A 16,582-nucleotide genomic window follows, 5' to 3' on the forward strand; every position below is an offset into this window, starting at 1 on the left:
GCCATTATATACAAGCACATGTGGTTTTATGACAGAGCTTGACCAGAGTACATGCTGCAAAATTGAGAGATATCAGAAAAACAGATTCAAGAGGAACAATAACTTAAATATTAAAAAAGAATAAAAATCAATGTTCCAAAACAGTTAATGCTAGAGAAGCAAAAGGAAGCATAATTTATTAAAGTACAATAGACGAGAATGAAGCGATATGATTCATGTAAGGATTTAAAACAAGTTGGTGTAGCTTTCATAAAAGCAATTTTAGAATGTAAGCTTAGATAAAGAATATGGTTAGACACTTTGGCTGATGTTGAGAAATCATCATACCAAATGTTCCAAAAAGAAATGGGGACGAAGAATATTAAGATATAGATAAATTAATAGATGACCTATATTAGCACAAAAACTTATTATATATTTCCTCTATTATTATTGGCTGTTAAAATTATGTAGCTACGTGGAAGGGATTATAAAATAATGTCAAGAAGGAGTAAGCATCATGTTTAGATTACTAAATCCTGAATACAGTGTCTTATTTTTTCTGGCAGCTTTATAGCTGAATTTTGTGTGCTTTGGCTTTCGATTCATTTCAAACTAAGTTTTGTTTTTGTTCTGAGATTAATTACAAGGCTCTTATTTTTTTGGCCTGTATATGAAGATTCAGTTGTTTCAATACAATTTGCTATAGAATTTCTTTTTCTATCGAATTCCTATGAGGTCACAGTGAGAGAATAAGGTGTGAACTTAGCTCTTTTATTTATTTTATCTCTCTGCTCCTTTGTTTCATACTGAGCTGATAATGTTGTTTTTGCAATTTTTAAATTCTTATTTTTAATTGTATTATGATAGTGAAGAAAATTGATGTTTAAACTACTTCATGGTCTATGTATGAGAGGCAATATAATGATGTGAATATCCACAATTGATGAATTTCCAGCATGTGAATCAGTCTTGACACCTGTTATATGATGTATGAGGAACCTCTAGACCTACTCACCCTGTATAACTACAACCTTGACCTCACACCTCTATCCTCCAGGCTTTACTGTGTATATAGTCAGCAACGAATACATTCCAGATGGGAAACCATGCAGTGTTTGTACTGTTTTATCTGTTTTGTTTCTGTTTCTTCTTCCCTTTAGTGTTAATGAAGTGTTATTGACCAATGAAATTACATATGTTTAAGGAGTAAAATGTGATATTTTGATATATGCATTTATATATATATTATTTCCAAAATAATTGCCATATGTATGTATTTTGAAATAATTACTAAATTTAAGCTCATGTGTGCAGAATTGTACACTTATCCGTGAGTGTGCACCCATGTGCATGCATGAGTGTGTGTGTGTGTGTGTGTGTGTGTGTGTGTGGTGAGAACTCCTGAGGTCTAATCTATGAGGAACTTCAGGGGTATGATACATTAAATACAGTTAATGTTCCACACACAAAGTAACCCATGTTTACACTGAAGATGTGTGTACCCTATGGGGAATGTTTTCTCTTTCCTTACCCTTCAAAGCCATTCTTCTCTGTTGTGATGTGTTTAACTTTTGTTTTCTCAGATTCCACATATGAGGACGATTATGGGATATTTATGTTCTGTGTTTGGTATTTTCATTAGCGTGGTTCCCTTTAGTTTATCCATGTTGTTGCAAATGGAGAGTTCTGCTTATTTCTCAAAACCAAACAATATTAAATTATAATAAGAGACAAATTATAGGAATGATTTAAAGTTACTCAGCTTAGAAAATAAAGGCTCTGCCATTTATTGATATATTCCCAGTAAACACTTGGGACTGTGTCTGTAACTTTGCTGTAGCAAATAATGCTACTGTTACATGGGAGTTGACTTGACACTAAAAACATTTCATTTCCTTTGGAAGAATAGTACTTAGTTGGACATTCAACAATGTTCTTTTTCATTATTGTTCTATTTGTTCAAGGTCCTCCAGAACGCCACATCAATTTCAAAAATTTCTAGAAACTTATTTTTTTATTTTATAAAAAGTAAAACTTTTATGTTGATTATTTGAATTGCTTAGGATAAAAATTCCTGATTCTTGTCAACACTGTTTTGATGGGATCTTGCAGGATTTTTTTCCTTAAATTTAATTACTTCATAATGAATTTTGAAGCAATTGCAAGACAGATTACCTTATAATTTTTTATTGTTTTAAGACAATCACATAAGAAACATAGCTAATTTTTCTTAAATTTTATTATTTCATGGATTTTGATACAATTGTAAGATGAATTACTTTATTATGGTTCTAGTTGTTTTATAACAGTACATAAACCATGCTTTGTGTTCCCAAAATGTCATTTTATGCTGAAAGTTTTCTAAATATATATATTGGATCACATTTCTGGATTCCTTATAAATTTAAATTAAATAAAAATGCATGTAATCTGTTCCACATCTTTCTGATTTTATGACCGTGTTCCCTTTAGTGTTACCCATTTTTTTTTCTTTTAAAAAGATGTATTTATTTTATTTAAGAGTGTACTCTGTCTTAACAGAAAGAGACAGAGATAGAGAGACAAAGATCTTCCATCCACTGGTTCACTCTCTAAGTGGTCACAATGGTCACAGTTGGGAGCAAGGAGCTTCTTGCTTTTTAGAAGTCCCCCAAGCAGGTGCAGGAGCCCAAGGCCTTGGGCCCTCCTCTGTTGCTTTCCTAGGCCATAAGCAAGAAGCAGAATTGGAAGTGGAGCAGCCAGGACACAAGGCAGTGGGCATACAGGATGCTGGTGCCACGAGCAGAGGATTAGACTGATAGTACACCATGAACCCCCTCGTCCATTTTTCATCATGTTAATACTGCCTATGAAATTTGAATAAAGGCTACAAAATAAAATTTCACCTTGTTTCTAATCTTAGGGGAACCATCGATCATATTTTATCAATAAATATAAAGAAGATAATTTGTCTTTTCTCCTTTTTCTATTTAATTATTAAATCACACTCCTTAATTTTCAAATGTTAATTCAAATTTTCATTTGTACGACAGAAGTTATTTTGTCATGTTATATTATTCTTTTTATGTCATGAAGTTCTACCTACCAATATCTTGTCAAGAACTTGTTGATTTCTGTGTGTCACAATATCTTTATCAGATTTTGAGGTCAGACATAGATAAAATACATAAATAGATGCTATCTCCCACACTGCTTTGCAGATGTACACTTAAGATAAATATCAATCACATACCTTCTTATAAGCTTTCTGAATTTCCTTTATAAAAATTCACAGTCTTTAATTTATGGAAACATTTCTATAAAAGCTATTTGTTGTATAAATCCAATATATTTAATTTCAGAAGGCACATGAACTTTTTTGTCTCATTCTGAGCTAATTTAATGTTTTCCTGTTAAAGGTGTTTTTTTTATAAAAGGAAAAATGTGTGTGTGAGAAACAGATTTAACCGTTCAAATTATCACAAACCTTTTCTGAACTTGAATAAAAATATGTAATTATATAAAATTTAAACTTATCTGTGAATACTCTTTCCTTTACTATAACAGATACTATGAATATTTTATACATATACATACATGATTACATATACACATATATGGTTTTATGAATACATGTGTATATTTTTCATGTAAATATGTACACATATGTAAATGTGCACACATACATATACATCTATGAATACATGTGTATGCATACATGAATTGACATATTGTAATTGTTTTCCAAGTTGGTATGTATATCAGTTTCCATTAAATAAAGACCAACTGCTATATTATCATCTATCTTGACTACCAAATGACAGCAAACAAAGTTGTATGTGTGTGTTTGTCTATGTGTGAGGTAGAGAGAGAGAGAGAAAGAGAGAGATGTCTTCCATGGCTCACTCCCTCCATGGAAAAAATTATCAGGCTGGGTGTACAGGACAAAAACTGGAGCTTCATCAGGATAACCCATGTGAGTGCAGGGGCCAAAATACTTGGGTCATTCCCACTTGTTCCCAGGCACGTTAGCAATGAGCCGCATTGGAAGCAGAGTGCCTGGGACAGAAGCTAGTGCTCCGATATGGAATGCCAGCATGTAGGCCAAGACATTATCCACTCCACAATGACAACTTCAACGTACCTTTTAATAGTTTGTGTATTTTGTCTAAATTGTTTAATTTGTTGAAAGTAAAGGTTTCTGCTAATCAAAATCACCATTAAACCATTTGTCATAGATGAAAATGTCATCTTTAAATTGATATCAGTTAACTCTACTTGGTTTTTTTTTTGTACTGAATATGTACTGAATAGGGCTCACAAAAATGTGTTATGATCAATGGGACGCTGGGGCTTATCTGAGGCTCATTTCACCATGAAAGAAAGAATTTAAGCAGAGACATGGGGTATACAGGAAAGCAGGGTTTACTTAAAGCAAGGAAAATGCACACTTACAGTGTAAGTACTGCGAAGCTAGACAGAAAAGGAACAACAACAAAAAGAAATAAAAATGCCTAATAAGTCTTGAGCCATTTTTTTTTTGTTTTTGTACTACGAGCAGGTCCAAGTGTTTGGTGCCTTAGGTGGGGTTTAATTGAATACTCAGAATGGGAAACAATGTAGCAGAGGAATTTGGTACGACCTATTTCCGTGTATTTTTATGTAAGACATGGCATCAGGTACAGGATGAATGTGGGAGAAGCCCCCTGCCCCACCCCACCACACACATTTTGTTATAATAACAATGTAATAACCTGACGTTTATAGTGGATACCCATCCATTCTGTAATCATATTGGATAGTTTCAGCTGCCACTGGCTCTAACTTTGCAGTGCTGTGGAAGGTGTTTTGTTTTTTTGTTGTTTTTTTTTTGTAAATATGATAGAGAATTTCTTATTCCTCCCTACGCTGCTTACTCCACTCACCCCTCAGTTTCCCACGGCCTGGATTCAAAGACAGATTATAAGTCCAAACCATATGCCTTAGGGACAAGGGAGAAATTTCAGACTTGAGCAACAAGAAATGTACAGTCTTCCTGGGTCAGAGAGAACTGGAGAGGGTGTGTTGTTTTCAGGGTCTCCTCTCCCCCACCCTCAGCAGCAGGCAGCAGTAAAGGTGTGACGAAAGGGTCAAGCAGATAAATTGCAGCTGGGCAAGTACAAGACCCTATGATTAAGGGGGATTGCATTTTCATTCATGTGAGAAGAATCTCTGTGGAATTTTTCTTTTCTCTACTCATCACCACAGGTTGATACCATCATAGAAATTCCAGGGGAGTGGAAGACTAAGTCCTACATTACTGCATGGAAAATGAGTAAGGGGCAATACAGTGTAATTCTCTAACAGAATTCCCTTAAAATATCTTCTGACATTCGTGTCTGAACTTGTGTGTTCATCCTTCTGTTGCTCCTGCAAGAATCTGACCTCAAACAATGTCCCAAAGGGTTTGATAATGAGCTGTGGGGTACACTCTCCAACTCCTGGTTTGCATGCAGCTGCATCTAAAACTGAACTACCATTGAGACTGCCACAAGGACACAGCTCTAGATTTGTGATGGCCTATGTGAAAAAGCCCATTTCTTGAAGGACACAAATTCTGAAATTGCTCAAGGAGGGATATGCAACTGGCATAGGTCCATGTCTCTAAGGAAATTGAATTTGTAGTACAGAATCCATCCCATGAAAGTTAATTCCAAGTCCAACTATAAATGAAGAATCACCTAAGTTTATTTCAATTTTATAATCATCTATGTTAGGACTCAGTTCAAGCCTAATTTCCACAAGGATCTACTGAAAGTAAAAGTGTATGAGAACGTGTTTACATAAATGGCAAACATTTACAAAAAGCAGAGAAAAGGAATAAATGAATAACCAACCACACAAGCATGGTCTTTTGGTAGATGTTCCAAATTTGAATCTGAAAACCTGCATAGTTGTGTTTTATCAGGAATATCCTTCCTCTCCAATCTGGGCCTTTTTCTGAATACAAGCTCTCAGTAAACAGCGAAATAAATTTATCTGTGACCTGATGCTGCCATCAAATGTAAACTCTTGTCTACCCCAACTGGTCAACTGCACACTAAAATGTAATAACAAATAATTCAAGAACTTCGCTTTCCACCTGAAATCAGGAAGCAAGAGACTGAGAATCTACCACTGTGAAATGTGTCACCAGTGAATGCCCCAAATAACTCAAAATTCTTTATTGTGACTCACTTCTATTTGAAAACCCTAGAAGTCCCTGACATTCTCCATGTCTTTTATGCTTTTGATCAAATTCTAAAGATGCAATCACTAACCAGAATCTACTGCAAAAGAAAGCTTGTATACATGAGTCAAAAATATTCAAATTCTACCCCCTGAGCCATATGACACTAAACTCTTCACATCAGGAGACAATAAACCCTATTATCATTTTATACAACACTCATTGACTCATTTCTGGACTGTACCTGTTGATACTGGTATCCATGCACATATATGATGACAGAACTTCCCCTACTACATATTTATTTTCTCTTAAAATAGAAGATATTCATTGTCTCTGATCTGGAAGTCATGATTTAAATTTGCTGCCTGTTATTTTCACTGTTTGTGTTTGCTCTAAATTTTGAAATTAGTTGAGTACAAATGGGACTGGTCTTACAGTGCAAAAGAGTAGTCAACGTAAGACATAATTTCTGTGTAAGGATAGGCCCTAGGAATAATTTATTATTAAAGTCAATATTCTCTTCCTAATTTGAACATAAGCCAGAAGGAAATTAGTGTACATGATGTTTAAAACTAACAAGAATCATGTTGATTTGTTTATCTTTGATGATGAGGTCGTTTGCACTCTCAAAGAACTCAAGGGAGACAGCAGAACTTTATAGTTAATCTCAGTTCCCATCTCTTGAGAGCCAAAGCAATGCTCTGTGGCTTATTCCTTGAAACTCAGGCCTTACAGATGAGTGTGGGTCTCCAGACACTGTTTAATTAAAGCAAACAACAGCTGAGACTGGATGTGGTTGGAATGGATGTGACAAAAAGCCTCAGAAGTAAAAAAAAAAAAAGAATACAAGAGGTCATCAGTCATATCACCATCACCAGGTTGAAATAAAACTCTGTCATTCACCTATAGCATTTTCACACTTTCCAAAATTTTCTGGCTTCTGTTAGTCATGGAGACCAGTGACTTATACTCTTATCAAAATAATTCAATCCTTTGTTCTGCAATCAAGTTCCGGAATCACTTAAGCATCACTTTTGTAGCATGTCTTCTCCATACCTCACTACATATCACTGAACAAACATTCGCTCCTGAATCCCCAAATGCCGTTTGCCTGGATATATATTTAGGCTTAGCACCACACAGATTTAATTCTTGTCATTCAGAGATACATCTCTGTTAGTAGCAGCTGGTGATGTTATCATATGTAAATTATAAATTGAAAATTAATTATGCAACTGCATCAATTTCAGAGATTCTCTGCTTAGTAGGTGCAATAACAAAATTGATTTGGGGAATATGGAGAAGGCCAGGAAGATATAATGAAGATAGAATTAGAAACAAGCTGAGTTTTTGCGAGGAAATTCCTATTCCCTGCCTTGAAAAGTAATCACGTGAATGACAGGGCCTGTGTCTAATTCATTCTGGTGTCTGCATAACTCGCTTATTGTTTAGTACAAAATAAGAACTTAGTGTTTTCAGATAATGAAAATAAATGATGTTATGATCCAGCAGTCCTACACTGTACAAATCCAGAAAAACTGAATCTGGGTCTCAAAGAGAAAGCTGCACTCCTGTGTTCAGTGCAACATTTTTTTTAATAGTCAGTGACACATCCCAAATGTCCATCAATCAACACATAAAAGAAAGGTGATGTTTGCATGCAACAAAAGAACATTCAACTTGAGGAAAGCTGAACACTGCTACCACTAATAATTATTATTTGGACCAGCATGGGTGGCCATACAAGAAAGCAAAGTAAAATGAGTCAGTCACAAAGGAAAGCCACTTTCAGATCTGATCTGAAAGTGTCAAACATGCTTCCTAGAGAACGGGGAAGTGGAAAATAAGGAACTATCCTTCAATCAGTATAAAATGACAGTTATGTAAAATAAGTAAGTTCCGCAAACCTGATGAACAACACAATGCCCATAGTTAGTAATGTCACATATTAAAACATAAAAGGGTGGGGTGGGATGGTGGTACAGTGTGCTAAGCCTCCACTTGAAACATTGACATCCTTATAATGAATCAGTTAAAGCCCTGACTCCACATCCAATTCAGTTATCATCTAATGAACCTCAAAAGGCAGCAGTATGTGGGACATCAGATGGGCTTCCAGGCTGCTGCCTTCGGCTGAGCAGACACCTGGATGGTGTGACCCTTTCTAGAGTGAACCACCAGACAGAAGACTCTCCCTCCCTCCCTCTCTCTCCAAAATAAATAATAAAATATTTACAAATTATATATTTATACATTATTATCTAAAGTCTGTACTTCACTGCAATTTTCTTAGAATTCTTACTAATATTCTTTTGTTTTCAAATTTCATCCAGCATATCACAATACAGTCAGTTTTCATATCATTCTAATCTCTTCTAGACTGCCCTGATGTCTCAGATTGTATTTGTGGTAATTTTGACAGTTTTGAAGATTTTTCCAGATGTTTTACAGGATAACCCTCAACATAGATCTGCTAATGTCTTTAATTGTACTTATACTACAATTGGCGTAATCTTTGGGGATATATATATATCTATATATATATATAAAAAAACCACAGAAGGTGTTCAGTGTGTTCCTATCATATCATACCAATGGTTATTACATGCACAAGTTGAGTAACTATACAAGAGGAAAATGTCCACATATTTTGGGGCTTGTTTCGCTTTAATTATTTTAATTTTATTTGAAAAGTACACACTCACACATGTACAAACAGAGAAAGAGAGAGACAGAGAGAAAGAGAGAGATTCCCCCATCTGCTGGTTCACTCCCCTAATGTGCACACCAACTGACCTGGCGCCAAGCTGTTTCCAGGTTTTAAGGTTTGTTTCACCATTTGAATGGCATGTACTCATTGTCTTGAATCATCCCCTCATCTCCTCCTGGAACTACATTAAGAGCATTAATGTAACTACATTAACTACATTAATGAGCATTTTCATTCCTCCCTGAGTATTATCTCTTATAGCTCTCTAACCAGACTAAACTAGAAAATACTTGTGTTTATACTAATTTGAACACACAAACAGATATAGAGATATAGAGATAGGTATTGCATGACTGTGTGTATTAAGCAAACATTGATTCATATTGAGATTTTTCTGCTTATTCAGCACCATGTGGCTCATTCTAAGACTCCTCCTTGCTTATTTGTAAACTTAAACAAGTTGTCATTACCCACACCCATTTATTTATTCATTTCCAGGATACAATGATTATAAATTATACAACGATTTAAGATTTGTCAGTATATTGGGCCCGGCGTCATGGCCTAGCGGCTAAAGTCCTCACCCTGAACGCACGGGATCCCATATGGGCGCCGGTTCTAATCCCGGCAGCTCCACTTCCCATCCAGCTCCCTGCTTGTTGCCTGGGAAAGCATTTGAGGACGGCCCAAAGCCTTGGGTTCCTGCACCCTTGTGGGAGACCTGGAGGAGGTTCCAGGTTCCTGGCTTCGGATTGGTGCAGCACTGGCCGTTGCAGCTCACTTGGGGAGTGAATCATCAGACGGAAGATCTTCCTCTCTGTCTCTCCCCCTCTCTATATATCCACCTTTCCAATAAAAATAATAAATCTTTTAAAAAATGATTTATCAGTATATATATATATATATAATCCATTTTATTTTAATCCTAATATCTCCATTCATTTCCAAAGCAGGTTAGGTCAGCAGCTCCGCTTTTCATGGAAGCTTTGCAATAAGGTGTGTTGAAAATGAAAAAGGAGAACTTTGAGGAACATATTTTCTGAATAATTACATGCAAATAATCATCTCTCCCAGCTGCATACAAACCTAAAATTTAAATTATGACTTTAAAGATTTTAAACAAATTATTTTTAAACAGGAAATGTTTGTCATGAAAGCCTGCTAGAACCATGTATACAAAGTTTAATTTCTGGCCATTAGCCTAATGATCATTACTATCATAAAGCTGAAAGAGAACATTATACACAGCAAACTGGTGAGAGTGTTATATACAGGATGAACAAAGCAGATTTTAGCTGCTGTTGCTCATTTGCTCATCGCTGGTGGAATGAAATCCTGAGGGAGCTTCCATGCGTATTTAAGATGACACCCTTATATTTCAAACTCCTGGGTGACCATAATGACACATTGACAAGTGCTTTGAGCAGTATTATGAGGGAACTACAAGAAAGAGTTACCTATTTCGATCCATAACATCCATGCAAGCAACTCAGAAATTAAGATGTGTCTTGTGACTCCTGAAGTAAGAATGAATGCATGAGTCTCTGTTTTGAACTGACACCACGAAGATCTACAAGGACCAGTTTGTGAGAGGGCACTTGGTCTAAAGTTCACAAAAAACCAGGACGAAGGTTCATAAGTACCACAAGAGTGAGTACCTAAATTCTATCTCTCCTAGAACTTTCAGAATTTTAAAGGGCTTTCATGAAGATTAGTCCCATCACATTAGATGTGCTTGAAAGAGCATATTAGTTTTGTTATTCAAGTTTCACTAAAATACGAAGATAGGAAAATATTTTTTATCATAATTCAATTTGTACTGCTTCCTGGTATGTTTAAATATCACTGGCCATAGCTCTGCTTTTGAGACTACATGGAATAAAACAATAATTTTTCTTGTTAGCCATGTTAAGATTAAGTGTAAATTACTTTGATCAACAGCATCAGTTTTACTGGATAATTACAACTTATGAATCATCACAATAAAACAGCCCCCTAGATTTCAGTCCAATTTTCCAGGTGGAGTATGTCTGTGTAAGCATTACTTTCCTCCAGTTTGTGCAATCTGCTTGTTTCAGCAACTCCTTTTGGCTTTGTCAACATTGTAGATGTTTTTGTCTGACTCCAGACATTTTGAACATGAAGAACGTTTTGATCATTACTTTTGAATTTGAATGCTGTGTAGACCTAGCTTATGCTTATCAGACTAAGTTCTGCCACAGTCTTTCCTTTTCCCTCATTCTGGGCTGACAGCATGTTCACTGTGTCTCTGTGTTGACCCGTGCAAGGATTACATTTACCATGTTCTTTAATACACCTCCCTTCCCCTTCTACTTAGAACAGCAGGATCCTGTCTTACACAGTTCTCTAGTACAAGGTCCATAACAATCTTTCTTTTTTGCATCATTCCATATTCATTGATTCATATTATCTCTGCTGACACAATCTATACGTTTAATAATAATTTCTTCTTTGGGATCACCCAAGTTATTAATAGGTTGTATTTTTCAGACAAGATATAATTTTAGATCCCCTGGAATAGCAACTTAAGTTTTATCTTAATGATTAGCTTCCGTCCCTGAAGTGTTCATTTTCTTAAATAGATTCTGTCATTTGCCATCTGCATGGATCTTGGAAGGCACTATGGCAAGTGAGATAAGCCAAACTTAGGAGGACAAAGAAAGCATGGTTTTATTTATGTTAAATATGTGTAACAGTAAAACTCATAGATGCAGAGAATGCTATAGTCACTGTCAAAGGCTGGGAGATGAGGGAAAGGGGGAGTTCTTGTTTAATAGGTGTGCTGTAGGATGAATTCTAGAGATTTGTACAAGATAGTGACTACACACACACACACACACACACACACACACACACACACACACACCAGAAACAGAGGGACAAATACAGATTTCAAGTGTAGCCAGATGCATTATTAGCTTGATTGTGGTTATGGTATCATGGGTGCTTTTACATGTTTAAATTCCCAAAGTTATACACACCAAATATTTACAATTACTTGTGTAGCAAATACATTTCACTAAAAACTTTGAAAACTAACCCATGTCCACTTTTTATTCTTTTGCTGTTTTAGTGTTTTGCCTTAGCCCTCATTAATCTCTCTAAGAAAAGTTAGGAAGAAATAAGCTGAAGATGACTTTCAGGGTTAGTATTTTTGGAGACTTTTAAAATTATTATTTGTTGTTTTCTGTAATTGTTTATTTTCCCGTGAAAAATTTTATGGAAAAGTTTGAATTGAGTATGCATAATGCCCATAACATATAAAAATTAAATGTTAAAAAGGCTTAAATTTCTTCCTGTTTTTGGGAAACAAGGTGAGGGAAAAGATATTGTGATAAAAAACATCATGAGATCATAAAATAATGTAACAGTTATAACTTTTTAGTCAATATAACATTATCTTTTTGGAAGAAAGAGAAATGCCATATTCTTGGAAGAAAAATCTAATATAGCTATCTCTTTAGCACAGATAAAGAGGCATAACCCAGACTGTAAAGGTTTAGAGGCTGATAGAAAGTTAACATATTGGGTGGAATATTTTCTGTTGCCAGTGTGAGATCATTATTATTTTGATGTTTCATTTTTTACAACAGCTTCATAGAAATACAAGTATCTTACAAAATTCACACTTTTCAAGTGTACAATTTGCTGCTTTTTAGAATGGTCATAGACATACTTAACTATTGTAGCAGACATAAAGGATCTATTTGCTTGTACTGTCAAAAAGCATTTATCTTCAGGGTAGAGTTGCTCAGACTGGGAAATCAATTAGTTCTCACATGAGGGGAGACAGTGGGAAAGTGCAGGTCCCTAACCAAACTTTCTTTCTGAGAAGTTTACAAATGACTTTGACACCCAGAGTTAAGGGAATTTGTGTGGGATTGTGATTCTCCAACCCTGGTCCTCATCACCATAGGCCCAAGGGTCCTGGATCATACTGAGTTAAACTACATGGTGGGAGTTTTACAAGCTTTCTTCGAATGAATGGATCAGGAAACTCGTATCTTTCCAGGGTGTGGAGTTCGAGTTCAGTGATAGGCTTTATGTTAGCGATAAGACTAGTTTGATAGCAATAATTTCTGTATTTTTTATCAGTAGTAGAAATGAAAGAACTCACTGAAAGAGTCCAGACTTAGTCATTAGGGGATGCATAATTGCCTCAGTTTATTGCTTCAGGTGAATTACCATGAGTGATTTCTCTGATCTAAAGAGATAACAGATAAGACATGAGTAGGTAAAACAGGACATGGAAGATGAGACAAGCCCATCTTTTTTTTTCTGTATTTTTGATCAGTTACTAATTGCATACCTAACAATGGGTAAATATCCAACCACTCTAGCTTCAGCTACGTAACACAAGGTATTAAAATAGGCACACTTGCGTCTGACCTACAGAGGAGTTGGGAAGCTTAGAATATAGGGATTCTTAGAATACTCAGTATATGTTATCAGAAGAGATCTGTATGTAGTCAGTGATTGGACACTATCTGCTGTTACAGGATGGAACAAAAAGAGGAATAGCCTTAAATAATAGTGAGCCACACATCCCCTGCTTCTGTGGACCCAGGACTTTGACTGCTAATGTAATTGAAGATAGGCAAGAAACTGAGCACATCTAGTTTTAGAGATTTGAATTCTATTTCATATTTTATTGTCTTATGGCATAATGCACTTCTACCTTAAATTTTCTTTTCTTCCTGAAAGGAAACCCTACAGAAAATGGCAGGAGGAAACCAGTCCACCGTAACTGTGTTTATTCTGTCGGGACTCACACAGAAACCAGCGCTCCAGTTACCCCTCTTCCTCTTCTTCTTAGCAACCTACGTGGTCACCATGGTGGGCAACGTGGGCATGATCACACTGATTGGGCTCAGCTCTCACCTGCACACACCCATGTACTATTTCCTCAGTAGCCTGTCCCTCATTGATTTTTGTCATTCAACTGTCATTACACCCAAAATGCTTGTCAACTTCGTGGCAGAGAAAAACATCATCTCCTATCCGGAATGCATGATCCAGCTCTATTTCTTCCTGCTTTTTGTTATATCAGAATGTCACATGCTGGCCGCAATGTCATATGATCGCTATGTTGCTATTTGTAATCCATTGCTTTACAAGGCTACCATGTCTTATAAGCTCTGCTCCTGGTTAGTAGTTGGGGTGTACATCATAGGCCTGATTGGTGCCACAGTTCACACAGTCTGTATGCTGAAAGTGGTTTTTTGTAAGGCTGATACAATTAATCATTACTTCTGTGATCTTTTCCCACTATTGGAGCTTTCTTGCTCCAGTACTTATGTCAATGAGGTAGTGGTTTTGTGCTTCAGTGCATTTAACATCCTTGTACCCACCATGGCCATCCTTAGTTCTTACACCTTCATTGTTGTCAATATCCTTAGTATTCGTTCAGCGAAGGGCAGATCTAAAGCCTTCAGCACCTGCAGCTCCCACATCTCAGCTGTTGGTCTCTTCTTCGGTTCTACAGCATTTATGTATCTACAACCTTCATCTGTCAGCTCCATGGAACAAGGAAAAGTGTCTTCTGTATTTTATACAATTATTGTGCCTATGATGAACCCTCTAATCTACAGCCTGAGGAATAAAGATGTGAAATTGGCATTGAAAAATATTTTAATCAGAAAACCGTGTTTGTGAATGAAAATCATTGTCGTATTGTTTTAGAAACAGGCCCTTGGTTTGCCTGTTTATGTAATTTTGTTAGGTTTATTTTTCAAGTTTTTGGAATATTGATGGTGCATTCCTATGTGACTTGTCTCTAAGTTTTAATCCCATCTTGTTTGAACCCTTGTTGCACTAGCTATCTCACATGTTCATGATTCTACAGTGTTCATGAACTTGGAACCATTTGTAATCATCTCCACGGACTGCCATCCCCAATATAACAAAGCAAGACTTCTCAGTGTGTGTTTTATGCTACTACTGTACACATATGACCCTGTTATTCTATAGTCACTGGAATAGAGATATTAATAGTTCCTTAGAGAAAATGCGAACTAAAATAACACTAGCATGCAATAAATCATAATAAAATACTTGTTCAATTTCAATCATTGGCTGTTTGTATGAGTTTATTGTAGTCATTCAGTCAACAGTTTTCTTCAACTGATTGTATTTTACTGCTATTATTTCTTCTCATATAACCCTTAGAATGTGTCTATTGGGGATTTTGTCATTATGTGTCATTGATTTAGAGATAGGAACAATAAAAAGGAAGGCATAGACATTAGATTTCGTCACTTTAATTCCCTTATTCATAATTAATAAAACTCAACTGAGTCAGCAATCTTAATATTTCCTTTCAACAGTGATCACCACTTCCGTTATATTTTCCATTTACAAACTATAGAAATTGAAGCAGTATGACATCTAATAACTCTAGTTTTGGTATAACCTTAGTTTTATAATAGCCCCCATTTCTGCCCTGTCTCTATGTTTCTTATTTCTCCTTTCTCTTCAGCATTCTACATAGAGTTTTAAGAATCTAACTTTACAGATTAAGATCTATTATTTGCTTTTGCATTCTAATAACTCCTGTCTTCACATTTTATTGTACTTGCTTGTATTTCTTGCTTGTTATTAAATTGCCTTGGACTACAATCTCCATGAATGCTCCTCCTATACATGGAGTTCATGGTGTGATCTGCATGTCCTATTGTGGTTCCTACTGCCAATTAAATTCTTAAGACAGTTTAAAGACAGTTTTTCTTCCTATATTTATAGGAAAAGCCTGTGTATCCCATACACTATCCATTAGTGTCACGTTAGTCTCTCAACAAGTTAGGTAAGCTTTTTCACATTCCAAGCTGTTCAGTCCATTAGATGTAATGGAGAGTCATTAAATTACTTAGAGGGTAACATGATGTTCTGACCTATTCTGTACCTATTCTGATGTTCTGACCTATCCTTGGCCCCAATGGATGGGCATGTGGCCGCCTGGTATTTATCAGTTAGGGGTTCCTGGGTTTGATACCTACTCCAGCTCCTGATGCACCTTTCTTGACCATTGTTGGTGTTTGGTGATTGAATCAGCACATGGAAGCTCAATCTCTCTTTTCTCACACGCCCCCTACTCCCACTCCACAGGAGATTGTGGAGACATTAGAATCGTGTAAAAATGCCTCATCCTCTTATTACTCCCACATCCCTCCTAGAAAACATTATGTCTTCTCTATAGGAGATTCAGACAAAATTGAGCCACCATTGACCGCAGCACAACTCAATAACATATTTTAATGTTAGATTATTTTCTTCTTTTTTCTGTTAAATTTTTTCTTTTCACTCCTTCCCCATATTTATAAGCATGACTCCAAGCTAAAATCTAATTTTAAAAAACAACAGATAAAAATCCTACATCAAGCATTGGTTTAAAACATTTAAAATAAAACCTGTTGGGCCCGGTGCAATAGTGTAGTGGATAAGGTCCTTACCTTGAACATGCCGGGATCCCATATGTGTACCGATTCTAACCCTGGCAGCTCCACTTCCCATCCAGCTCCCTGTTTGTGGCCTGGGAAAGCAGTCGAAGACGGCCCAAAAGAAGTTCCTGGCTCCTGGCTCCTGACTTCGGATCAGTGCAGCACCGGTCGTTGCAGCCACTTGGGGAGTGAACCATCGAACAGAAGATCTTCCTCTCTGTCTCTCCTCTCTCTCTTTATTTA

General features: G+C 36.2%; 1 protein-coding gene across 1 annotated transcript; it reads left to right on the plus strand.

Annotated features, from left to right (window-relative positions):
* Positions 1-13,592: 13,592 nt before the first annotated feature.
* On the plus strand, positions 13,593-14,558 carry LOC101528102 (olfactory receptor 8G1-like). The gene has a single exon (XM_004597726.4). It carries the CDS (start codon positions 13,623-13,625, stop codon positions 14,556-14,558), a length of 936 nt encoding a protein of 311 aa, XP_004597783.2. The 5' UTR covers positions 13,593-13,622.
* Positions 14,559-16,582: the final 2,024 nt, after the last annotated feature.

The sequence above is a fragment of the Ochotona princeps genome, chromosome 4 (assembly GCF_030435755.1).
Source record: "Ochotona princeps isolate mOchPri1 chromosome 4, mOchPri1.hap1, whole genome shotgun sequence".
In the NCBI taxonomy this organism is placed as follows: Eukaryota; Metazoa; Chordata; class Mammalia; order Lagomorpha; family Ochotonidae; genus Ochotona; species Ochotona princeps.